The 26054-nt window shown below is 50.8% G+C and overlaps 1 protein-coding gene across 1 annotated transcript in view; it reads right to left on the reverse strand.

Moving 5' to 3' along the window:
• Positions 1-3532: 3532 nt before the first annotated feature.
• TLL2 (tolloid like 2) overlaps positions 3533-26054 on the reverse strand; it is a 120363-nt gene continuing 97841 nt past the window's right edge. The window contains exons 13-21 of the mRNA XM_027597114.2: positions 25500-25695; positions 17862-17987; positions 17011-17171; positions 16219-16399; positions 14700-14825; positions 12919-13046; positions 9799-10012; positions 8193-8443; positions 3533-6720 (exon numbers count right to left, since the gene is read on the reverse strand). Coding sequence (XP_027452915.1) covers positions 6586-6720; positions 8193-8443; positions 9799-10012; positions 12919-13046; positions 14700-14825; positions 16219-16399; positions 17011-17171; positions 17862-17987; positions 25500-25695 — 1518 coding nt within the window. The 3' untranslated portion in view covers positions 3533-6585. The remainder of the gene's footprint in view (positions 6721-8192; positions 8444-9798; positions 10013-12918; positions 13047-14699; positions 14826-16218; positions 16400-17010; positions 17172-17861; positions 17988-25499; positions 25696-26054) is intronic.

Genomic DNA, 26054 nt, shown 5'->3' on the forward strand with positions numbered 1-26054 from the left:
GCTAGGAGAGGAGCAGAAGGAGTGACCGGAGTGATTGGGAAACAGTTGCTTTCGATGTCCCTGGGGGACACACACATTTAAGATGTGTGGGACAGACAAGAGGGTGTCTGGCAGAGGGAACAGTGTGTGCAGAGCTCCAGGGCTGAAGCAGGCACAGCCCAGAAAGAGGCCCGTGGTCCTGAAGGAACATAAACCAGGGCAGCGACCTCGGAAGGAGTAAGACAGAGTGAGTTACATGTGTGGAGTTTAAGAAACAAAACAAACGAAGGAAAAAGGAGACAAGAGTCTTAACTATGGAGGACAAACTGGTGGTTACCCAAGGGCAGGGGGGTGGGGGATGAGTGAAACAGGTGATGGGGATTCAGAGCACACTTATCATGATGCGCACTGAGTAATGTACAGAATCGGTGAATCGCTATATCGTAGAACTCAAACTACTGTAACATGGTATGTGAACTACACTGGAAACAAACAAACAGAATGTCTTAGCAACAACAACAAAAGACTGAGTGAGTTAGGGGCCGGATGGGGTGAGCATGGCAGGGCACGGCAAGATTTCCATCGTCGAGCCATGGGACGGCTTTCAGGAGTCTAAGGGGGAGCGGAGCTAGGTGACGTGGACGCAGGTCACCTGGCTTCCCTGTGAAGCCCGGATTACAAGGGCCGCCCTGCCAGCAGCGAGCAAGTGAGCGCTGGTGACGGCCGCCCGGGGACTGGGGCAGTAGAAATGGAGAGCAGTGAATGGGTCCGGGACTTACTGTGGAGGTAAAGGCGGTGAGATTTGACAGTGGAGTAAAATGTGCAGAAGGAAGCTGACTCCTGGGTTTGGGGCTCGGCTCACAGAGGGCACAGGGGCCCTGTGTGTTCAGGCAGGTGATACTGGAAAAATGGATGTGGGGCGCAGGGATCCAGGCCCGAGGATACCAGACCGAGCAGGAACCACATGGCCGGTGCTTCACGGGGCTTCCAGCTCCCAAGACTCCACGGCAACGCCTCGGCTGACGTCCTTGTGTCTGGATGTCATGGAGACACAGTTCAGACAGGCCCGTGTTTAACGCCTCAGCTGCAATTGTGGAAGCTGCACGGTCTTAGGCTAGCAAAGTAATTTCTCCCAGCCTCAGTCTCCATCTGTAAAGTGGGGCTGATAAGGTTTACAATGACAGACTAGTGAATTCAGTACGACCAGTACAGAGTGTGTCTCTAACTTGGCGTGGTGGGCATAGACCCCCACCTGGACCAGAGAACTGCACCCAGGGACTCTAGTTCATGGCCCCCGCCCCCTCTGGCTAGGCTGTCTATGGGGGCGTAAGGCCAGTGAGGTCCTTCTTGATTCTTTCTGTTTGCTATACACCCACTGACCACCACCTCTCCCTCCAATGGACAGGTTATTCCTTTAGGAGAATTGCTAAGACCTCTAGTCAGTGGTGCACTGGCCAAGTGTCTGGGCCAGCCATGGTTCTCTGGTCAGAGGCATCCAAACGGGCCGTGATTAACTTAAGAAGAAGGGACTTTATTGGCTGGGTATAGCAGAGCTCACAGAAGGAAGAGAGGGCCAGGGAAGCAGGCTCTGGGAAGGCGGAGCGAGGCAGCTCCTGAGGCTTCAGCAGCAGAGACTCTTCCACTGTCTTCTCAGGATATCCCCCCAGGGAAAATGAGCTCCAAAACATCGCAGCCCTTTCGCCGCTTGATCAAGACTTCAATTCCAGGAAGAGGATCTGATCGGTCTGGCTGCGGTCATGTGCCCCAGGATGCCACGCCTTCCGATTGGAGACTAGGTGGTTTGTTCTGCGAAAGGAACATGGCACCATCACTCAAAGAAGAGGGAATGGGGAGATGAGTGGTCTCTCCTCCTCTGGCAGTGTTAGGCCTGGGAATTATCTTCTCAGAAACTGTAGAAAGAATGCCCTTTTGTGGGTGAGACATTGCAGCCACTGACGCGAAGATGCTCTCATTTTTATCTTGTCACCATTTAAAGTTGTACAATCACACAAGTGGTTTGCCAGGCAATAACTGGCCAGTTTAAAAACCTGGACCATGCCAAAAGACCAATGGCCTGACTCTTGATTTTTTTAAATCTGTATCTAAATTGTCAGTAAGGAAATAGTGATGAAGTAAAATGTTAAAACACACAGAAAGATTCTGGCCATTTCTCTATCTTTGAATGTCACATGTGAGAGTCCTTAGTGGGGTCCAGTAGATATTTCTGGAGTCTAAGTGGGAGCGGAGCTAGGTGACGTGGACGCAGGTCACCCGGCTTCCCTGTGAAGCCCGGATTACAAGGGTTCATCTCATTCTTAACCCCAAGTTAAGAGTAGCTGTATGCATTGCTTTGGCCAAGGACATGGGAGTGGAATTGATATGGCATTTCTAGGCAGCTGTCAGAGACATTGCATGGTCTAGAAATCAGCAAAGCTCCAGGTAGCAGCAGCACCATCATCCCCGTCCTGACCAAGGCTAATGTGGAAGAGCTTCCAGATGCGAGAAATGGACACGTAGTAAGAACAAGAAAAAAGCCTTTCCTATGTCGTTCTTGATATCCGGGGGTTGCTTTTGATGCAGCATAAACTACCTTATCCTGACTGATCCCTCAAGCATTCACACCCTTGTCCCATTGGGGCTCATCCTTGAGGTACTGGTGACTGCAAAAAGGAAAGTCCTAAAACCTTGACACTCCACACGTGGCACCAAATAGTTGCAGAAATAGTTCTGCATTTAGATCGTTCTGCATTAAGACCAGTCTGAGTGTTCTAAAAAACACGGTTCCTTATTACCCTTCCCTGATATAACCCACAAAATTCTAAACACACCCTAAGTGTCAACTCAACTGGTCAACCTCAACTGGTCAACCCGAGAAGACTGTGCTCGATTAGATGGAACCTCTGTCCTTGGGTTAAAAATGAGCCTGTATCACAGGAAATACATGAGATGCTCAATTTGCTATATTTGACGAGGGCTTATTCCAAGGACTATTTATAAAGGTCCTCCTTGGGGGATAACGCAGTGACCCAGGATTACACCAGCTTGGTGTCATTACCACCCCTAGGCCTAAAGGAGGGGCAGAGGAGTGGCCGCCAGAGCCCAGAGAGAGAGAGGGCCACCTGACAGGAGCCGTGACCTTTAGTTTTAGATGTCAGCTGCAGTCCTCAGGCACAGGAACAGGTGGAGACAAGTAGAAAGAGGTGCTAAGCGACAAACAGGTGGTGTCTACTACATGAAGCACCCTCACCATAGCAACCAGTCCACAAGTACACGGTCAGATTTCCAGCCTGTTTGGATTCAAGAAAGGCGACAACTTTGAAGCCATCGTTAGCTTTGCTCATGACTGTCTGGGTCCAATAGGGAGCTCTGTTCTGGACCAGGCACCAGGTACTCCCCAGAGAGGAGAAAGCCACCGAGAAGATCCCCTTCTTCTATCCTCAAATCTTGTGGCATTAGATGAAATTATCACCAAGGGGACCACTCTTGTCCGAACTAGTGATAAAAACCCAGGACACATCTGTAAATCCACATTCTTTAATGAAACAGTCTTTCTAGACAGACATGTTAGCTCCTCTCCACTTTCTCTTTGAAACTAACATTTCATGAAATGTAAAATTACACAAAATAAAAAGTACAATATATTTATAGATAGCACTCTAAATAGTCTTTCTTTTTTAAAAAGAAACCTTTTAGGCATTTGGGATTATTTTTCAGAAGTTCGGTCTACCAAGGAAACTTGAAAAACAAGGGAGCGGAAGCCAAGGGAACATTTGTCTGCAAACGAAACAACAATACCACGAATTATTTGAGACTTATCAAATGGACCGGATCAATGGCAAATCCGAGCGTGAATTTGCTAGTTAACAGGGTTTTACAAATGATTTAAATAGGCTGAGGGTTTCATGAGTAAGATGAAACTTAACTTTAGAGGAAAATGGTTTTACAGTGAATCAATGCAAAGCCTCATCTTTTCTGTTTGGAGAAACTCCATAGGCTAAAGTTAGTTCCAGACCCTCACCCTGGTCTGGGATTCAGGCTCTAGCTTCTGCCAGACCAGATCACACTAGAACTGGACCAGGCTGATGACCCAGACTCCCAATATTTCATCAGGTCATCAAGGTAATTCTGTGAACCTAAGCTAGCCTTGGACTTCTGTGACATCCCCAAGGCCTCGCACCCAATTAAAGGACAAAGCAGGCTGGAGCAAGGTGTCCTGTGAGGAGCTTCAGCAGGGGGTCTGGGTCTTCCTGTCAAGTGGACCTTCTCTCCCCAAGCCAGGGCACCAATCCCCAAGTGAGCTTCCAGGGGAGCAGTCTGCACGGCCCCAGCTGAATCAGGGCTTGTCTTGTCTGGGAGTACGTCACTCGCAGAAGGCCTCACTAAAGGTTTTCATAAGCGTTCCTTTGTTTCCAGTTGGCCAAGTTGGGGGTTTTTGACAATATTCATACTACAGAGATAAAAATAAGTACCATTGTTTCACGAGGGTGGCCAACGCTGAGGCAGAACCAACTCTGTTTCTGACTCTCTCCCACTTTTCCATAGATTTCATTGTTATTCAGGCTTCTAAGAGGTCGAAAGGACAGATTTTTTTCCTGTCGTTGGAGAAAGACCTCTAATAGCCACTTTATGTATTCTGGTTTCAGCTTCAACGTTGACAGATACGATAAGACAAAGTAAAACCCCAGAAAATACAAAAATCTGAGAGCTGGGATTCACCTTCGCAGGCAGGTTGGACCACAAGATAAGGGGCTCCCACTGCTGAGCCCGCGTGCCCCCGAGGCAGGGCCTGGGATGTGTCTCGATGTGAGAATCAGGCCGAATCTCCATCCAGGGCCAAGAGAGGGCTTGGCGAACGACACACATAAAATGCAGGGCTGCTCAGGGAGGGCCTGCTCGGTAAAGCTACGGTCAGCCGGTCGGCATCTGTCACACTGCGTCGATTAAGGCTCTGACAGCTGGTCCTTTACATACATACATATATACAGACATATATTATTATTAATAATAATACTTTGAATTTTTTTCTGTTTTAAGGAAAAAACATTTCCATGCATCTCTTCTACCTTTCTTGTATTATCCTTTGTTTGTTTTACTCCCAGCCATCATTTTAATTAGACATAGTCCTCTGGGGGCATATTCTGATCTTTAAAAAATATAACTTTTAAGCTTTTACAAATACTTTGTTTAAAATGATGTCGCTTCATCCCAAAGGAATTCTGGTGCTTGGGAGCTATCATGGGTCTTGCGGGAAACACTCTCGTGTGCTGTCCTGTGCTCAATACCAACCCAACAGGACTTAGAGTTATGTAAACATTATTTAAAAATTATTCCAACATAAATACTCTTTTAAAGCTAACATACCACAGCTTTTAGCTCATAATGCCCATAGATGCCTTAATGAAATGCCATTCAAAACTACCTCACTATTTAAGGTACACGTGGAGGTTCTAAAATTATGTAAACAACATCCTCTATACTTCTCTAGAACAAGTGCCAAGTGTGGTAAATTCTGATTGCAAGTTGGTGTACCAGTTAGCCTGAGCGAAGTTACCAATGCACTCTTTAACCTGACTGGTGACAGGAAGTCACAGGTTGACTCCTCCCACAGAGGATTACATGACTTATAATTACCCAGTTTTCAACAGTGTTCGCCCCATGAGGGACCTCAACTGGTCCCTCATGGGCTGTCTTTGCACGTCTTGCAAATGCAGTTTGAATCAGTTGTCAAGAAGTCAAGGTCAACCACAGCAAGTGCCTCCAAAGCTGGCGAAGGAAATGGTCTTCTAAGTCCATGGAATCCCAAGCATAGGTGGGGTCTTCTGAAGTCAGCCAGGAAAGGAGTATCAGGAGGAGGCAGGATGTTTTCTTCTCGGCACACTGGGGACTCTCAACAGCAGATGTGTTGATGGAATTCACAGTGGATGCCTTAACCTCCTAATGCAAGCAGGCATGGGGGAAAACCGAAATGGCAAGGAGAGCCAGTGACCCAGAGGGGAGGCTTGATGGGTACTAGCGTGGTGACAAGGATGCTCATACTCCAGCTTCCTCTGTGCATTGCTTCCTGCGAGTTCTTTTTCAGGCCTGACATCTGTGTTCTCAGGTTTCCTGGCTGACATGTCCCTGGCAGACAGAAAGCAAAAGTCTCCAGCCAGAGCTGTGAGTAACAAATCAGCCATGGCCGAGCTTTTATCCTCACTGCTCAATGCGGACAGAAGACAGCCTGAGTCTCCAGGACACAGTCACATTGCCTGGCACCTACCAAAGCACGTCCAGAAATAGAGGAGTGACCAACCCAAGAGCTGCCTCTTGTCCTGTAGGAGCAAGGGACAAGGAGAATGAGTATGACCAGGCATAACTTCATAACTATAACATTAAGATAACCTTAACCTTCTCTCAAAGTCCATGACTGATAACATTGTGGCCAGAATCAAAGAAACATCTTTCCTCCTTCTTGGCTGAACTTCACCAGATACATACCTCCAAGACTAGATTTTGAGTTTTTGTTTGAGGAAAAAAAAAAAAACTCTACACTGGTTTAGGGCAGATTCACAAGGTGCTATTGTTATAAAACACATTCTCAGTTCCTGTCTTTCATGAACATCGATGTTACTTCTTCATGTGCAGGGCATCCTGGAACTTGGTGCTGGTGTATCGGGCGTGAAAGCCTTTCTTGTTGATGGTGTCATCCGTGTGGAACTGAATCATCAGAGAATCTCCTGCAGAGTAGATCTCTTCCAATGGCTGAGGAAAGGGCAAAAGAAAACCAGGGGGATGTCAGGTCAGTTGGCTGTGGCCGGAGTTTTAAATACAGGCGATGAGACAAAGGTTACATGAGAACATAGGCAGGCCGGTGCTTCCACGGGGCATTGCTGGCATCAGAGACACTGAAGGGCATTGACATAAGCTCTTTCACAAAGGAAAACATTGCCAATTCTGCTCCAGAGAAGAGCTCCCCAGGCCCTGCTTTCAAAGACAGTCCTAGACACACAGCTCATATGGAATCTATGGGTTATGAAGGGCACAGGCGGGCTGGAGACTGCTCTGAGCACTTTCAGATCTTACCTCATGTAAACTTGACAAGGGGAGTGCTATCTCCATTTTACACTTAAGGAAACTGAAAGTCAATTCACACAGCTAGGCAGGACCCCAGCTCAGGTCTTTCTGACCTTGAAGTCACCATTGGGAGAGATCTCCCAGTGGACCAAACACCAAAGCCCATGCTTGAGGCCTTTGTCCTGTCCAAGAGCAAAACGTGGCACGGAGCCTCTACATTTGTCACGGAGGTTTCGCCAAGGGCTCCGTGAAGGGGAGCCAGGCTCCAAGGCTGCTGTCTGCCAGGGCGCAGTGGGACCCAGCTGGGCTTCCCACACAGCTCACTGCTCGGGACTCTCCAAGGTTTTCCTCTGCACGTGGGCCCCATGGTCTGAAAGACTTTATCAAAGACATGGCATTGGTCAGGTCACACGTTGTCATCCTTTCTTTTTGGGAGGGTGAGGGAAGATGACGGGAAATTATTCAGAGACCGGTATAAATGCCATTTTGAGGTTCTGATCAGTGCGAGAAGGAGTTTTGACTCCAAAATGAGCTGATGTAAATTCAGCTGACAGCAAAGAAGCTTTGCCCCATCAGCCCCGGAGACAGAGACAAGGAGCGGACAGGAGCGCAGGGGGAGCGTGACCAGGACCCTGTACCGGCCGCGGGTGCCAGCCGTGTGCCAGCTTCTAGGTCAGGTGCGGGGGAAACAGTGACCAACCAGGCCTGCCCTGTCCGGGGGAGGTGACTGAGAAGATAGGGGACAGTGAGAAAAATGATGAGGACCCGGAGCACGAGTCTGTGTTTCCAGTGAGACTCGTCATTCCCGCGCGCATTTGGAGTTGCCCGGGGAGAGAACCGTGACTATACGGGATATACAAAAGCATCATTTAAAACAAGTTTTAAAGCCTCAAGGCCAAGTAAAAATGGAGGTGGGGGAGGGGAGGGAGCCCTTTGCAAACACGGGAGGAAAATCCTCAAGGACAGCCGGCTCTTACACAACCTGCATCAGTAGGGGGCCCTCCTGATGGGCTCCCAGGCGAGTCCCCGCCTCCTCTCCGGACCCCTCTCCCCCTCCCCGGTTCGCTCCAGCAGCGCCCCCCGCCCCCCCAGCCCGGCACGCGCTGCGTCTCCCGCTCTGAGTCCTCATGCTTCGCCCGGCTGGCAGGCCGCACACTCACCCCAGAGCCGCAGAAGCGGCCGAGCCTGGGCGCCGTGCTGTCGTAGCCGTCGTAGGCATCCATGTAGTCATAACCACAGCTGGCCTCCTCCTCCACCTCAAAGGTCAGGAAGATCAACTCGACCCCGTAGCCGTCCTCTGCCACTATCACCCAGTCGCAGCGGGCCTGGCTCGGGTAGTTGTCGTCCCCAAACTGGGCATGGGAATACAGCTCTTTGGTCTGCACTTCAGCCTTCAGCCTGCCCCCGCACTCTGGAGCAGAGGGAGAGAGCCGCCCCGACCCCTCGGCACGGAGTCGCGTGGGCCACCCCCACCCGCTTCCAGGCCCTGGCCTTCTCTCTTCACACCCCAATGCCGGCCAGCTTTCTCTACGAGGCCTTGCGTGTGCCCTTTAGGAAAGTCTGGCAGGTTTCCTCATCCCACTTTACAGAGGCATAAACAGAGGCCGATAGGTCCCAGTTTCAGGGCTTACTGGGGGTCCAAATTGGCCCTTCCCAGGAAGGCCCTATGTTCCTGGATTGGGTCGCATAAGGCCTCTAGGGAATTCCTGAGCAAGCTACTGAAAAAAGCTGGCTGGCTGGATCTCTACCACCTAATTCCTTGGAAGTGCTAGAAGCACTAGAGAAGGGCTCGCGGGCTGTGATTTGCAACTGTTGCCAACAGAGGGCACCAAAAGCACATCAGAACTCCTGGTAAACTCAACCCCAGAAACCTCAGGTTACAGACTGACTTGCTCCTGCATTTGACAGTGCTGAGTATAGTCTGACTTTGAGGCTCCTGGGGGTGTCACAGATGAGCTGAGCCCCATACTCTGGGTTTGTATTCTGTAGCGCTGGCTTCGGAGTTTGCGACTAGGACCCTAACTCTGGTTGTCTGGGTCCCACCGTATCTTGTCTAGGCCACTAGAGACCACATAATATAAATGGATACATGAGAGTGAGCTCATTAGAGAGATTAGAAAGTGCCAGAAAATCTGAAGGCAAGTTCCTCCACCGCCTGTCCTCAATGTGCTCCACGCCCCCAAGGTGCCGAGCTGCCCGAGGTGTGGCTTCTGTGTGGTCCAGTGACACTGTCAGGCCCAGCCGGCCCCCCGTCCTTCCTGACTGCCAGCTCTTAACCCCACGTGCTCTTGCTGAGAACTTCCTCCAGGGCTGAGCTGTCTTTGGGAAATTTCAAGTCCCTGAGATGTGACATGTTAAGTGGGGGGAAAATAATGGGTAATAGAAACATTTTCCGTTTTCCAGAACTGGCCCTTACGGCGTGACAGGGGCTGTTCTCCACCCCTCAGCTCCCAGACTTTGGGATTTCACGGACCAGCAAGATTACAAATAAGTTTTGGAAAGAGGATGGGAGAAAGGGAGGAAGGGAGGGCGGGTCGGAAAGAAGTGTGGCACCAACAAAGTGTGGCCCACTTTTAAATGCCATCAGTCAAGGACATTCAAAGAAAACAACCCTTCCCCCTACGGCTGCCCACATTTCACGGTTAAAGGGATGGCTGATCGCGCACCCCCCGCCCCCGTGTCGGCAGTTGTTCCCCTGCTTCCGTCACCATCTGTGTCCAGCCCCTGTGGGCCTCAGCGGGATGCGGGGCCCCCCGGCTCCCCTACCTGTGCTGTGCACCGCCTGGAAACCTTTCCTCTGCACAGAGGCATCCGAATAAAACCTGAGGAACAGGCTGCTGCCTGAAGCCACCACGGGGTCCGGTTTCTTGCTGCCACAGAAACGGCCAAGGATGGGGGCCAGGCTGTTGGGCCCGTCGTAGAGCTCCAGGTGGTCGTAGGCACATTCTTGGTGCTGCTCGATCTCAAATTCGTTAAATGTCTGGGGATAGAAGAGCAGAAAGGGAAGCAGGGCCCTGGCGCTCAGCCGGGGGTGGGGGCCGCCTCCCCGGGGACTGGGAGAGGATGGGGCACACGGGACATTCTCTCGTGGTCCCCGGACAACCCTACGAGGTAGTCACAGGAACGACTGCTGCTATGAGCACTTTGCAGGTGAGATGGCCAGGTTCCTAGAGCTGAGATGCTTGTGGTCATCCCTGCTCCGTCTGTGCCATCACAAGGCTCCTTCTCACTTAATGATGACGGCAGCAAAGACCAAGGACTCATGCCAGGTCAGGAGCTGTTTTGAGTGCTTTACAAATATAACCTCATATAATCCTTACACCTTGTGCTGTGTCTACTGCTACCATCCCCACTTTACGGATGAGGAAACTGAGGCACAGAGCAGTCAGGTGACTTGCCCAAGGTCACCCACTGGTAGGGCTGGGCCATGACCAGGAGGTCTCGCTGCAGAGCCCCTGCCCTCAACCTCTGTGCTGTGCTGTGTGATCCTTCAGTACAAATGATAGGATGAGGCTGTATGAAGTGCACGCTGTTCCTCGTCTGCATCCTCATAGTGGCTGACATTTGAGGAGAGTTTTTTTCCCCATGGAGAATCCTGTGCTAAATGTTCATGAACATTTTCTCACTTAATTCTGATGATGTGAGGGAAGAGCTAGTATTAGACCCAATGTGCGGAAGGGGAAAACTGAGTCTTAGAGAAATGTCTTGCCCAAGCTTACTCCTCCAAGCTAGAGGAGGCTGCAGCTGGACTTAGTCCCCAGCCAGCCTGACTCCAGCCCACACTCCTAACCATCACCAGGCTATACTGTCCCCCTCCTCCCTGCCCCCTGAAGACTGTCCCCCAAAGCTGGCCAGGGGAGCCCCTCCATTCCAGGACATGCATGAAGCTTCAAAACCCCAAATGTAGAGCTTCTTAGGGACTGACTGGGCAGCTGAGTGACTGATGGCCTGCCCACAGCTGCCAGGAAGATGGGAAAGGTGAGAGGGGACAATGTTAAATGAAGGCTCGGACCAAATGACAGAGCAGGAAGAGAGGCCATTAGTGGGGGGCGAGGGGGGGGTCTGAATTCATGAGAGTAGCTGGAGAGACAGGACAGAGATGGAGGTGGAGAGGGATCATTAGCAGTGCGGGCTTTCACAGGAATGACAAACAGTAGAAACAGGCAAAGCTCTTCGCACCTTATAGAAAGGGAGCTGGGTTTGGGGGTGGTATAGACACAGTGCGCAGGAGCAGGAGGGGAGACCAGTAGCATCAGGGTGGGTGATGCAATGGGAGGGACACACATGGGACACCCTGTTGCTGTCCCCATACAGTGAAACACCGGCTTCTTGGGAAGTATTCAACTCATATTTTCTGGTGGCAAAAAAGAGCATGATCAAGATCAACCATACACTTCCCAAGGAAGTTTTTTTTTAAAAACTAGCACATACACGTATGAACGTCTATAAATCTGAGATCTGGTCTAACTCTGGCCCCAGTGATCAGTTGCTTTAGTTCCTTAGCACTGTAAAGAAGGGGAAGACGTTGGGCAACTACGAAAGTCTTGTGGCGCTTGGACAGAAGCGCGGCTTCCAGTTGTGCAGGCTGCGCGTTCCCGCCCCCAGGGGGCGCCATTCCCCCGCCGACGCGGGAGATGTATGTTGCCATTGCGAACCTTCTCCAGCAGAGGGCAGCGTTGGGGGGGAGCCCTACACTAAGGCACCCTAGTTCACCCTCACCCAGATTCAAGGTTGTTCTGACACCCAGGAAAGCCTCCAAAAGCACTTCCCACGTGGGCAGCCGTACATATGAGGGGCCCGCTGTGAGCACCCTGTGGTCATGGGCTCTTCCTTCACCACCCCTCGAGGCCCCAGGCCTGGCACAGACAGACCCCAGCACCTGTGCTCTGTTGTGGGCGTCCATTCACCCACCTGTCCTCACCGCTCTCACCGGCCAGTAAGCACCCTGGCAAGTCCCCGGCCATCGTCTGCTTATCATCACGTTCTCCTTTATTGTCTCCCATTCTCCTTGCATTTTTTGGCCCATACTTCAGAGGACCATCCCTATGCCTTCTGGAGAGCTTACAAATCTCCAGAGTCAGAAAGACCCATTTAAAAACCTTCTGTCTGGAGTATACCTTCTCCAGCCGACAAGAGGTTTTGTTTTACACTCCAGGAGCTGGGAGCTCTGGGGCCTGAGAAACGAGACTTGTACCAGAGACTCAGTTCTCCTCTGAAATAACCAAGCACGGTGCGCACACCTACAACCATAGGCATGAGAGACTTTAATTTTTTAATTCAAGAGAGAATTAGCATAACTTAACCTCTTATTGTTAATTTTTTTAAATGTAAGTTATCGAGGAATCTGAACGATAGTCCATTCAAGAAGTCTGGGCAAGAAAAACGATCTATATTTTTCCCATGCATGTCCATACGTTATCGTATGTGCATAGGAAATTTCCGGTAGAATTTACAAAAAAAGTTCAGAGAGGTCATTTCTGAAGTGGGCATGGGGGATCTAGAAGCTTTTGATTTCCACTTTCCAACGCTCTGTACTGTTACTTTTTTTTAACCTTAGGAATGTTATCATTTTGTCAAAAATTACAGCTGGCAACGACTGAATGTCAGCTCTCCCGATCTGTGCAGGGAATGCCCCCTCGGACTGGTACCGCTGCGAACAGGTGCGATTTAGGGAGCTTTTCTTACCACCACCTCTGAATTGTGCGCAGCCGCCCCACGAGGGAGGCTTCATTAGCATCCCCATTTTCCAGATAATGAAACCGAGTTCTGGAAGTGTTGAATAACCTTCTCAAGTTTCAGAGCTGGGAAGGGGCAGAGCAGAGACGCAACCCCCTGTCTGTCTGAAACCAAAGTCCGTGTTGTCCGTCAACTACGAAAATGACTCACGAGTTTCACCCGGTGGCCCGCGGTGGAAGAGATGTTCCAGGTACACTCCCTCCGACTGGGGTACTTGTCGGGCCAGTTGGGGCTCGCCAGGGTCCCCTCTGCACCGCTGATCTTGTGCGCACAGCCAGCTGGAGGGGGGTGGGGAGACACATGCAGAGAGAAGCAGTTCATTTGTGGGCAGCACCAGAGGCCCTCCGGGGGAGTCTCCGTCTCTCATTCTTATTTGTCATGGGGTCATGATCAAATGTGCAGGCAGGGCTCAGCCTGAGTCAAGTGTCCTCTGGCCAGAGAGTTTATTTGGTTTTGCTGCCTTCCTAGTGGTGGTTGAGACCACAGGCACTGGGGCCACATGGACGTGGGTCGCACCGCCTGCAAGCTGTGGGACTTGGGCACTTACCCAGGCCTTGGTGTCCTTATTTGTAAAAGGGGTGCCAACTTTGTCAGGGGATATGTGGACTAAATGAGATAATACATGTACAAGTCTTAGCAAGTGCCAACAAAGGTCTTCATCACTACCCATCACTTCACCACCCCCATTGCCAATGCTGCCCTGCGGCTGCAGGACAAGGTGCCAGAGGGGGCATTTGAGGGCAGGTCAGGGGAAGTGGGAGGGGATAGGCAGCAGCTGAAGGGAGGTTCCTGCTCAATGCTGCCCCCACTCTGCAGCCACACAGGGGACAAATGCCAACAGAGGGGCAGGGGCTCAGCATCTGGGACATTGGCTGCCACCCCTTGGAGGAGCCCATAGGAAGGCAGCCACTGTTCGGCTGGTGGGACCTTAGTGGGGTTAAATCCCTCCTGGCCTCCCCCACGCCACAGGAGGCAAGCCTTGTTCTGGCCCAGGCCCACCTCACAAGGGTCTGACAAAGACCTTTAAGTTCCAGAATGAGGCATCCTTCCAAGTTCTTCCAACCTGCTTCCCAACCAACCCACGACGGCCCATGTCTATGTCACAGGGATGGGCTTGGAGGGTGGCTGCACCCTGCTTCTGAAGCTGTCTTAGCTCATCCCGTAACACCCCTGTAGGCCTGGTCAGACTCTGTGCATCCCCGTCAAATCTCCTACCTTTGAAATGCTTATCCCAGAGAGGGGGCATGAAGTCTTCATCCCTTCCCTCCCTCTGACCACCTCTGCAGGGCCCTGTGCTGGGGCCAAGGCCTAGAGGCCTGTGTGCTTATCAGAGATGCTCAAACACCCTTCACAGGGCAGGGTGAGGGAGGCTCTTTCCAGAATGCCTGGACATTCCAAGGCATCTGGCCTTGAATTTCCAGTAGTAAATGAAGCAGGGAGCAATCTTTTTTGAATTCTATTTTACTATTAGACCTGCATATAATAAAAAATATTATGACATAGATGGTTGATATTTATTGACCTGTCAAGTGCTTAATAGATGCCAGATTGTCTGAAATACTTTCTAGGCACGCTTTCATTCACTCCTCATACACCTTTAAGAAGAGGGTCTGTTTAGTCCCTTTTAAATAGAAGAAAAGGAAGCTCAGAGAGGTTAAGTAACCTGCCCAAGGTCACACAGCTGGTTAAGTAGCAGAGTCAGGATTTAAACCTAGGTGGTAGTCTGATTCAGGAACCTGGGGGTGTACCCGCTTTGCAATAGTAACCCCATGAGGGTACCTGCAGGCCCTGAATCCTCCTGAAGGAGGGTGCTGCCCTGGGGAACACCGCCCCTCAGCAGGAGGGAAGGCAGACAAGGGGGGCCCCTTGCTCACCCTCACATCCATGCACACAGCGGCCACGGTCGGCCTGGCCTCCCAGTGCAGCCTCACCTTCCTTGCAGTCATGCCCGTTCTCGTGGAGCCGGTACCCGTTTCTGCACCGGCACAGGTAGCTCCCAGACGTGTTGACACACTCATGCTGGCACCCACCGTTGTCCTTGGCACACTCGTCCTTGTCTGCGGGATCGACAGGCTCTCAGGGGAAACGCCACCTTGGGAATCCCCTCATACCTCAGAACTCCACTCAGAAGTAGCCTCTGCCAGGGAGGCTCCCAGAGTGCCCTGATTTGGGGAGTCCCCCTCCTGGGGTGGGTGGGGGCAGCATCTGTTGGATCGTACCTGGTCCTGCTGTATACTGAATTCCCCACGCTCCTAAAGCACTTGAATGAGCATATATGTCCTTTAACACATAAAGCATATATGTCCTTTAACCCTGCTGCCCGCCAAAACAAGGAGCTCCTTTAAAGGGTAGGCTAATATTAAGAATAGTCATGGTAACAATAATAAAAGTAACTGCCGTGTATTGAATATTCATGTGATGGGCAATTCCCGAAGCACTTTCCATACAGCATGCAACCTGAGGAGCCAGGTGCCTATGCCCCCCTTTTACAGGTAAGGAAACTGAGGCTGAGGACACTAACATGCCCCAGGGCCACTCAGTGAGCGAGCAGCCTGTGTGACCCGGAAGCCTCGGCTCCTCCTCCCTGACCCCACGCCACTTCCGGCCTGTGGAGTAGGTAGGCCTCCGGGCCCCGGACCAGACTGCTGAGTGCCGGTCCTGCTCTACCACAACCAGCTGTTGTGTCTCCTTGGGCAGTCCTTGACTTCTGTGCCTCAGTAGCCTCACCTGTAAAATGGAGCCAGTATGTGTCCTCACGTCATAGGGTTGTTGGGAGGAGGAAATGAATTAGTACAGAGAAAGTACTTAGAACAGCATCTAGCTGAGAGTAAGTGTTAGCTTGTATTTGTTACGATGTCCGAACACAAGTCCTAGCTGTTGTCACTCTGGTTCTTGTAGCTCAAGCCAGCTTCTTCCTGCTATAACCGAGGACCGGCCTCCCTCCCCGGCCCCCAACACTGGGATAACTCCGGGGGTCAGTGGTGTCTCCCTGCCCTCACCAAACCCTGTGGTAACGTGTCACTGAACACTTGGTGTTTTAGTTTCATGAGGACAACGAAGAATCCTTAAAGAATAAAGAGATGAAGCCCACCCAACACTTAAGTATGAGGGCCACAAGCTAGTTAGAAGCCAGGAAGGATTCTCCCAAAGCCTTTAGAAGGAGCACAGCCCTGCCCACAGCTTGACTGCAGATTTCCGGCCTCCATGACCATGAGAGAATACATTTCTGTTGTTTCACACCATGCACTTTGTGGCAGTGTGTTTATGACAGCCCTGTAATAATATAACCAGCAATATAAAAAATCCCAGATCCAGGCATGCCCCCTCCAAGGTGGAAATTTTACTGCAAGGGTAGGGGCGGTGGGCAGAGAGATGTGGGCAGGTGCCCCAGAGCCTGAGAGCCCGCACAGCCATGGAGACCCGTGACCTCGCCTCCAAACTCGCACACACCTGAGAAGAAGTGGGCTCTGAAGCCGCGTTTGGAGACCGTGTTGTCTGACTTGAACTCCACACGCATGTTGTTGCTCTGGGAGGTGATGACCTCGGGCATCTCAGAGCCGCAGAACTTGCCGTGCAGCCTGGCGTCGGGGGACAGGCCGCTGCGTACCTCCACGAAGTCGTACTTGCAGACCTGCAAGGGAGCACCGTGGGGAGCCCCCTGGTACTCCCACAGCTCCACCCCAGCCTCCCTGCAGGACCCCCTTCCTGAATGCCGCACCCTGCCCAGTGGCCAGACCGGCTCAGCCAGGTCCAGTGGGAGGGTCCTTTCAACACTTACTGGGATCCCTCTGGCCCAAGGTGCAGACATGGGGCACTCATGCTAGCACTCTGCTTGCGGGGGGGGCTCTACCTGGGCCTTGGCTGACTTGGTCATCCCATGACCACTGCCCAAGGGAGGGGACAAGCAATTCATTGTCCTTGTCCCCTCCGTTCCCCTCACCTGGACGCTAACCCTCAGACTCCTACCCCAGGGGACATACTTGTCTTGACCACCTCCCACCCCCAAGACCTGCCTCCTCCGCTCTGGTCCTGATTCCCCTTGGATTTATCAGTGACAAGAGAACCAAAACATCATGTTTGCAGAGGGTGTGCAGCTGAAACCACTACACCAAACACTCCCCAGACTCTGCCCTGCAAAGAGTCCCTGACTGCAGGAAGCGACCTCCCCGCCTGCTGAGCCCCTCTCTGCTTTGCAGCCCTGAGCCACATCCCAACACAATCAATTAGAGCGCAGAAGCATACATCATTTCCTTCCAATTCAAACACTTCAAACTGAAGGGAGATCCGGTACTGAGCAGGGGCCACCACCTGCCAGACGCAGTTTTTGTTTGTAGGATACTCCTTCGGCCACCCAGGGCTGGTGATGGTCCCGTTCAGCTTGGTAATAAAACCACCACAGGCCACTGCACGGGAGAAACAGAAGCAAAACTCATTTGGTTTTAGTTCCAAGTGACTGTGATTTCCCCCAAGCAGCAATAAGCCCCGGTGTTCTTTAAAAAAAAAAAAAAAAAAGTTTGACAATCTGAACTGATTAATCCAGCATCCTTTCTTCTAGGCTGCTTCGACTGAGGATTTGGGGGGATGACGCTGAGGACAAGTCTTTACCGCTTTGTAAAATGATGACAATGCGTCTGTGCTTACCTGTCACTCAGTGGCAGAGTTGGGGACTCCACATGACTTGGACCAAAGGAGACTTAGGAATGTTTGCAGCAAGCTATGCGCCTCACCTGGCTTATATGAACAAGCAGCATCATACAGGTGGGCAAGGAAAACGGAACACCAGCCCCGTGGAAATGGGATGAATGAAATGAGCAATTAGTTGCATCACGCGAAAGTGCTCATAGTTTTTCTTTGCTTTCATTTTTTTATCTGAATAATCGTGTGAACTGTGTCTAGGATGGAGTTCTTATAATCTGGGCAGCACTCTCACATTTGTGACTTGATGGAGCTGTTTTTCCTTCCAAGAGCCAGGGGCACCCTCCATCACAGATCACGTCCCCTCGCGGCCAGCCCACGGCCCCATCTCATCCCCATTTCTCCTAAGACTTGCCCCTCATCCCTTCCCATTCTCGCTTGGCAGGTCCAACACCAACCTTCACATGTCTTCTTATCAGCAGCCAGCTCATAGCCAGGATCACACGCACACTTGTAGCTGCCCAGAGTGTTCACACAGCGCTGCTCACACCCGCCATGATCTGGCCAGGAACACTCATCCACCTCTGTTGGAGAGGAAGGGGACCCCGGCTAAATCATCACAAAGCTGTCTGGTCTGCTCCCCATCCCATTCCCTATCCCAGCGTGCCTGGCAAATGTCCTCTAAGAACAAGAACGGCTCCTGGTGACCCCCACCCTGGGAGGCTCACGTCTGTGTCTCAGAAACCCTCAGCAGCTCTAGCCAAAGGGGAGGTCTTAAGAACATAAGAGTAACTTGTTAGGCAGAAGCAGGGCTCCTCTGGAGGAGATCAGGCCTGGATGATTTTGTTCTTTGAAGGGTTCAGTCAGGGTATACAGTGTGATTTTTAAAAAAAATCTCAGAGGTCTCTCACCAAAAATGTCATCAGTTTTAATGCTATGGAATTGGGGTTCTCCTCAAATACAGAACTTCATAGGGACATTAAGTGAAGGATAAGAACAAAGGGACACATTTCTAGATGAAGATGTAGAAGAATTTTCTAGAGATAGAACCAGAACTTGTGATTTTGTATTTTAGAAATAATCTGAAGCGGTGTGCCCAGGGAGATCGTCAAGCTTAAAGACACTGAGCTCTTAGGCTAGCCAGCACTCCCAGGAGAAACTGCAGGAAGAGGTCACAGAGAGATTGAGTTAGCAGGGGACTTGGATGGGATTCGGTGCTGACAAGTGTCTAGTGATATGTGTTTGGGGCAGTTAGAATAGCAGCAGGTAGGATGCCAGGAGAGCTGTCCCGAGGAGGAACATGGGGTAATTGGAGAATCTGCCCGGAAATGTCAGCCCGTGCATCACTGGAGGAAAGAAAAACCCAGGCCGTGGGCATCTCCAAGAAGAGGATCGGAAATAAAAGGAAAAACTCATCATTTTCTGGTGCCAAGCTCTGGTGCATCTATCTCTGAGAGGAGAGACTGTGGCCTCACCGAGCCAGAGAGCTGAGCGAAGGGACAACAAAACCCTGAGGCCTCTTCCAAAACAAGACAAAACCAAAAACGCCCAATCTGGGAGGAAGAAAGGGTGGGGGTGGCATTGGTTCATAACACCATGGAAGGTAGGAAGAGAGCAAGCACAGGGTTGGCCACAAAATCTTCAAAGCCCACATTACACACAAAATGGGAGAAATCAGGACATCTTAGAGTTGGTAAAGACCCGGAAAGACCCCCAGTCCTGCCCTCACGCAGCGATCCTTTTAATAACATTTCTTATGGATGGCTTTGCAGACCCTGTTTGAAATCACCCAGAGATAGGATTCTCGCTGCTTTTCAAAAGTATTTCTTATCCTTTGAAATGTGAATTGTCAAAATTCTGGCCCCTTGCAATGTCCCTCCACTGGTCCTGCAGCACAAGCAAACCCTTCGACCGGGCTGACTCCCTCTGTGCTGCCCTTTCCCCACTCAAACAGACCCATTTCCTTCCAGCCTTTTTTGTCTACAGCACACAACACACTTGTCTACCTGCTCACGCTTCACTGGGTAAAGAACAGCATGTGAATATCCCATCGTTGCACATGGTGGGCAATAAACTTAGGTAATTCTAAGAGTGACGTGTTGTTGGGCTCAGCCAAAGCTTAAATAAATTGACCAGTAGGGGAACTGAGTGTAGGAGACGTGCCCTAGGCAGGGGGTTGAAGTTGTCCATGGCCTCAAATAAATGAAATATGAAGTATGCTAGAATAGTAATAATCCTGCAATTACTTATTGCTTTACAGTAGGAAAAGCATTTTCTTTGGCATTTGCTAGAAAGTATAGGAGGGAGAATCAATAATAAGGAAATTGGAGAGTCCTGGCTTCTAGAGTGAGCCAGACAGACATTACTTGGATCCATACTGGATCTTGCCCCCAACAAATTGGGTGATTTAACCTCTCTGAGCCTTCCCCCTGCTTTAAAATGAGAGTAGGTACCTGCTTTTAGGGTTGTGGGGGCTGAAAATGATGTGTGTGAAGTCCCTAGCATATAGACATCCAATACACAACAGATCTCACTACAGACAATAGCGAGGTTGCTTTCGAAATCCCAGTGGGTGGAGAGGCACAATGATGAGGGCAGTGAAAAGGGCAAGGTTACCTGGGCATACCTGAGTCAGGTGAGAGCAGAGTAGTACAGGCTGAGGAAGGGAGAGGGACAAGGCAGAAACAGAAAGGACACTGCCTCAAAGATGGGCCAGTGGAGGAAGAAGAGATGGGCAGGAAGGCAGCACAGCAGAGTCAAGAAACTGGCAGGTGGGTGCAGGGGGAGGGCAGAAAAGAATGATGGGAAAAGCCCATCAAAATAGACCAAGATAAACACAGGATCGAGTCGGGGGCAAGGGGGGAGACTCTGATGCCAGAAGATGATATGGCTATGGGAAGGACACACGTTTGTCATAGGCAAGAAAGGGAAGACCACAGATGAACAAGTTTCCGGGTACCATCTTAACCATGCGGGGTTGAGAGAGGATGGTAGATTGGATTTGGGCCTAAAGCAAAGGGAATATAGTTCCTCTAGGGACTAGAAGGGGGGGATGTTTGTTTGGCCCAGGAAGGTGGGTGAAAGCTATAGGGTTATATCTGAGCTCCCTCCAGCAAGAGCAGTGGGATGTTTGGACATTTTCAACCCTACTCCAACTTGGATGGATGGCGTGGAAGTGTACTAGGTGCCCTGCTCTCCGTGGGAGCCTGGGTGTCCTTGGAATCACCTCCACACTGTGATGAAGTAGCATCTACTCCAAGCCCATAGATTCACGCTTGCTTTGGGCTACAGTGGTCAAGGCCAAGCCTCCTAGAAAAATCTGAGAAAGTGTGAGGGGTAGGAGTAAAAGCTGAAAAGGTAGGGCTCAGCCTTGCAAAGTGGTAGCTCTGTCTTCTTTGCCTTCTTCAAGCCGTATTAGTGCAGAAGGAACCATTCCCTGCTTAGATAATGAGATGGCTCAGGTAGGATGCCAACAATTGTTTGCAGAGAGTTAAGGAATGAGAAGGCAGGGCATATCCGTAAGCTTTTGAAGAAACACCTGCAGGAAGACAGTCCCCCTCATCAACACCCCATGGTGGTCCTTTGGCACTGGGACAGAGGGGTGTGGGGATCAAGGTGAAATCATATTCTTTATGTGAGGAGTGTGCGACCAAAATGGCCAACCCGCAAATGCCGCCATCTCTGGAAGTAAGGGGAGATGAGCTCTGCCTGCTGCCAGGCCAGTGGGCTCTGAGGGACACTGCCATCTGGCATCGGGAGAGGGACACAGAGGCCACCTGGCACCTTGGTCAGTGCCGTGCTCCAGCTGGGCTCCGGGCAGAGCCTCCTGCCCATTGGCACCAAGGCAAGTTTCTTTCTCTTGGTTCAACTCTTCCACACGGACTTTGTAGTTTATCTTCCAGTTTCTTTCACTGGAGAAGTCCTAACACATGCACTGGGCTCTGCGTGTTCCCAGGACAGCCTATTGATGGCTTTTCTGGAAAATGGCTGGGCAGCGGAAGCTGGCCGTGTCCAGTCCCAAGGCCTGCACTGACCAATGTGGTCACCATCAGCCCGTGTGGCTGTCAAACCCTTGAAATGTAGCTAGTCTGAATTCAGCTGTGCGGTGAGTGTAAAAAGACACTGGATTTCCAAGACTTAGAATGAAAAAACCCATAAAATATGCCATTAATGTTGTGTATATCAATTACATATTAAAATGACAGCGCTGCTGGTAAATGGCCATAAAATTGATATATTGGGTTAAATAAGATATATTCAAATAATTCCATCTGTTTCTTTTTTGGGGGAGGAATAAGGTGGCTGCTAGACAGTTTAAAATTACATGGCTCTCCTTTGTGACTTGCTCCCTATTTCTGTCAGACAGCATTGCTCTAGACTGCGGTCTCGCCTCATTCTTCCTCCTGGGGACCCCGAAAAGGAGGCAGAGAAAGCAGCAGGAAGCCCAGCCCACAGGTGAGGAACACGAGCCTCATGTACTCTTTGATCTAGTCATTCCCTGCCCAGTGAGTATTTACTGAGCCCTGTGTGGGCCAGGCTCTGGGAGTATAGTGGAGAACAAAGCAAGTATGACCCAGTCTCTGAAAGGAAAACTGACCTGCCTGAGAGGAGACACCTTGAGGGATGAAGACAGGACAAAAATCCAAACCTCAGATGCCACATCCAAAGCCCTTTCCCCCATGCCCCATGGCACCCGGAGGGCGGAAAGGCAACAAGTTTCAGAATCAAATCACAAAAACACTAATGAAAAATTGAACGCCCCTCACTTGACTTGCCAGGGACTTGCACGTCTCTGCAGCGGGAAGAATGCACTGGGGGGCCCTGCAGATCCTGGGTCTGTTCAGCTCTGCCCCCTCAGGACTTCCATTTCCTCAACTGTAAAAGGAGGGTGATACTAATGTGGACCATGGGGTGGTTCTGAAGAGAAAGTGAGATCACTCACGTGGTTTCTGGCACATTCAGTAGAGTCCTTTTTCTTCCCTTAAGAGGCCCCCCGAGGCTTCCACTAGTCCTGGTTCCTCTTTTAGGATTCAGGGTCAAGCTCACTGACATAAAAGAGACGCCAAGCCAGGCCTGTGCATTAAGTTAGTGTAGATGGGCCTTGGTTAACACCTTCATGGGCATCTAAAGAGAAGTTTGCAAACTGAGAATTGAAATGCCCTTGAAGTGTGAGGCTGGGCACAGTGACCCCCCCCCCCACCCAAGGTTGAGTGCCTCTGAGGTCCACATGTCCGCGGCCCAGCCACCGCCCTTTGGCCTTAGTCCTCTCTCACCAGCCTGAGCTCTTGAGGACAGTGACCGTGCCTTCCTGTGTCCCCAGCGCCTAGCACAGCACCTGACACATGGCTTGATGACTGCTGAATGAATGCTGACTGTGGCAGAAGGAGAAGATGCTATCTTCCAACTGCAAATGCAGCTGGTTGTCGTGGGTACCCGGAGTCAGCCAGTCAGTGCTTTACACACCAGCCCAGCCTCATAGAGGGATGCACTCCTGTCTGCGGCCTCGCCTGGCCTCGCCAAAACACGCAGGGGGGCTCATCTAAATTTGAGTTGAAGATGAACATTTCTTATCATTTTTTAGCCACGTGTGCAATATTTGGGACATGCTTATACTAAAAGATCATTCTTCATCTTACATTCAAATTTAACTGGGCATCCCTTTTTTTTCTTTAATCTGGTAACCCTGACCTCCAGCTTTAGTCGGTCCTCTCAAAAACACGCATCACTGATTAGAAGCAGCACCAGGAATGAGGCGTGGGTGGGTTGGTGCCACGCGGTTACTAACTCCCCAACACCTAATTTACAGAGCGGAGGGTGCATGTCAGAGAGGAGGACACAGTTAGAATAAATCCTTCTAATCATCCGTGACATGTGGGAAGCGAAATCTGGCCTCCTGGAGCCATCCACATCTCAGTCCCTGGAACTTGTGACTCCGTCAGCTTACTTGGCAAAAAGGCCTTTGCAAATGCGATTAAATTAAGGATCTTGAAACAGGAGATTATCTTGCATTTTGTGGGTGGGCCCAATGTCGCCACACGGGTCCTTATGCCTGAGAGAGGGAGGGGGACAGTCAGGGGCAGAGAAAGAGATGCGGCTGTGGAAGCAGACGTGTGTGATGCAGCAGGACAAAGACTCAACTGTCCAGTGCTGGCTTGAAGATGGAGGGGCACCCAAGCCAAGAAATGCGGGGGACTCCTCTAGATGTGGGAAAAGGCAAGGAAAGCTGACCTCCATAACTGGAAGATGAGAAAGTTCTGTTGTTCTAAGCCTCCACATTGCTGGTAATTTGTTACACCAGCCACAAGAGACTGATACATGGTGAGAGCAAGAAGAAATCGTCACTTCCTTTTTTGCCAGAGATAACAATAACCACCTCAAAGACTCCTTCTTTAGCAAAGACAGTTCATGGGACTAACCATTAGACAATGTGCATTTGCTTACACGGTTTCATTTTCTCCTGACAGCTCTGCTATAGCCTCGTATGTTATTTCTAGAAGCGGGTGATTCGGGGTTCAGAGAACTTGGGTCACTTGCTTCAGGCCACCCAGCGAGCGTGGCTGCTGCTGGGTCACATGCGGTCTGGGCTGGGGTGGGGGACGCGGCGGGGGCGGGGGGGGGGTGCGCAGACTGTGAATTTCCAGGCATCTCAACCACAAGCTGACCTGCATTTGAAATACACTTGCTGCAGCCTGGCTTTTTCACTTGAGAAAGAATTGACTCAATTTTTCCCTCCAATTATCCACAGCATTGTGATTCTTGTTCTGTTTCTGCTTGGGTTTTGCTCTTCCAGATGCCTTGAGACCAAAGAAGAAGAACCCCACACACTTGTGGGGCACTTCCCAGCTTATAAAGTATCTCTACAGCCATCATTTCAGTGGGGCTTCACGACGGGTCAGGTAAAGTGGGCAGATTTCTTCCCCTTGTTTCAGAGAGGAAACCTGAAGTTTCGGTAAGGACGAAGAGCTGCCTGCTCAGGCTCACGGCTTGAGAGGGTTTCCTCTGACACCCACGCACTTAAGTAGAACCTGTGAGAAAGGGCTAAAGAGCTGGCAGATGCAGACAGTGGGAGTAAGAGAGAGACCAGGATTTCTGGGCTGACACAGCCAGGAGTCCTTGGAGAGGAGGAAAGGAGGGGAAAGCAGCTTCTCCCTGGACGTGAGTGGTGCCACTGACCGAGAGACCTCAGATGTGGATTAGCTAACATCATTCGGTGGGTGCTGGCGCGCTGCCGGACGCCCGGTCACAATGCACTGGGGACTATCCAGACCTCCCTTCTACAGTGTGGTCTGAGGGGCTTCCAGAGCCTGAGAGGAGAGACCTGCTCCGACAAAGGAGTCCTGAGTAGCCCCTTCTGCTGAGGCCAGGAATGCGGGCTTCCCATGCCATTCTGGGTCACTTTCAAGACTCTGCAACACAGCAGGTCCTCAAGACCACATGGAAGCTTGTTCCCTGAGCACCCCTCGCTCTCCTCCCCACTCCCACCCCCTCGAGGGGAGACTTGAAGGCCGGGGGCTGGTGCGTCAGCAGCTGAAGAGGGAGGCTGCCTCTCTGGCCCACATCAGGGAACGCGAGGCAATGCTGTAGAAAGAGTTTGGGCTTAGGAGTCAGACTGCACTTGGATTCTTGATCTGTCACTTAACTATCTGGGTGACCCCCAAGCAACTCTTCTCAACCCTAGTCAAACGTGATCCAAACCCAATGCAAAGGGTTATTTTGGGAATTAAGTGACATCATGTCCACCAAGTACTTTGCACAGTTCCTGACACAGAGTAGGTGCTCAATTAATGAGAGTGACTACACGAATATTTATTATCAACGTCAGTTTCCCTGAGGTTTACTAACTTGACCTGGTAAACTTATTAAATCTAGTTTCCAAGTGCAGTGGCATAACTTTCTGCCCTGTAGCAGCCCAGGCCATGCCTGCTCCTGAGTTAGTGGTGAACCCGGTTAGAGGCAGCTCAAAAATGGGTCACTGCCTTCTCCCCACAGGGAGCCTTGTTTGATGCTAAGGTTCCATATGGGTTTTGTGATTCTTAAGCCAGGGGGGCAATACCTCTTCCTGTGACTAAAAATGGAAAAAAACTGCTAATTCATACCCTTGAAAAAATTGGCTGCAAAGCCCGCTTTATTGATAGAGCCATCGGACACAAACTTCATCCACATTCTGTTGGAGCTGGATTTCACATCTTCCGGCTTCTCATAGCCACAAAAATGGCCAATCAGGGCGCTCTCTTCCGTGGGGCCGTCGCGGATTTCCAGGTAGTCATATGCACAGCTGTCATGCCTTTCGATCTAAACAGAGAAACAGAGGCAACGTGGAAGATGACGGATGGTCCTGTTTATTCATGTAAGAAGGGAACTTAAATAACACTCTCAAAAATCTAAACAGGAGGCAGAAGGACCCAAGTGTGTCCTGGGCCCTCCAAGCTGTCCCCTACTTGTGGAAGCCCAGGGAGAACCAAACTGTGCAGACTAAGAGACGATACACAAGGAAGAACAGTTCTTCACAACTTCCTGGGATCCCCTCCTGGACTTTCAGTTCCCCTGGGCGGCCATCAGAAAGGAGGTGGACGCAATTTCAAAGTTTGCAAAGATTTTGATGCCAAATGTCCAGGTACAATGCACCGTGAGCTTGAAATGGTCTCTTAGGT

The sequence above is a fragment of the Zalophus californianus genome, chromosome 15, assembly GCF_009762305.2.
Source record: "Zalophus californianus isolate mZalCal1 chromosome 15, mZalCal1.pri.v2, whole genome shotgun sequence".
NCBI classification, from domain to species: domain Eukaryota; kingdom Metazoa; phylum Chordata; class Mammalia; order Carnivora; family Otariidae; genus Zalophus; species Zalophus californianus.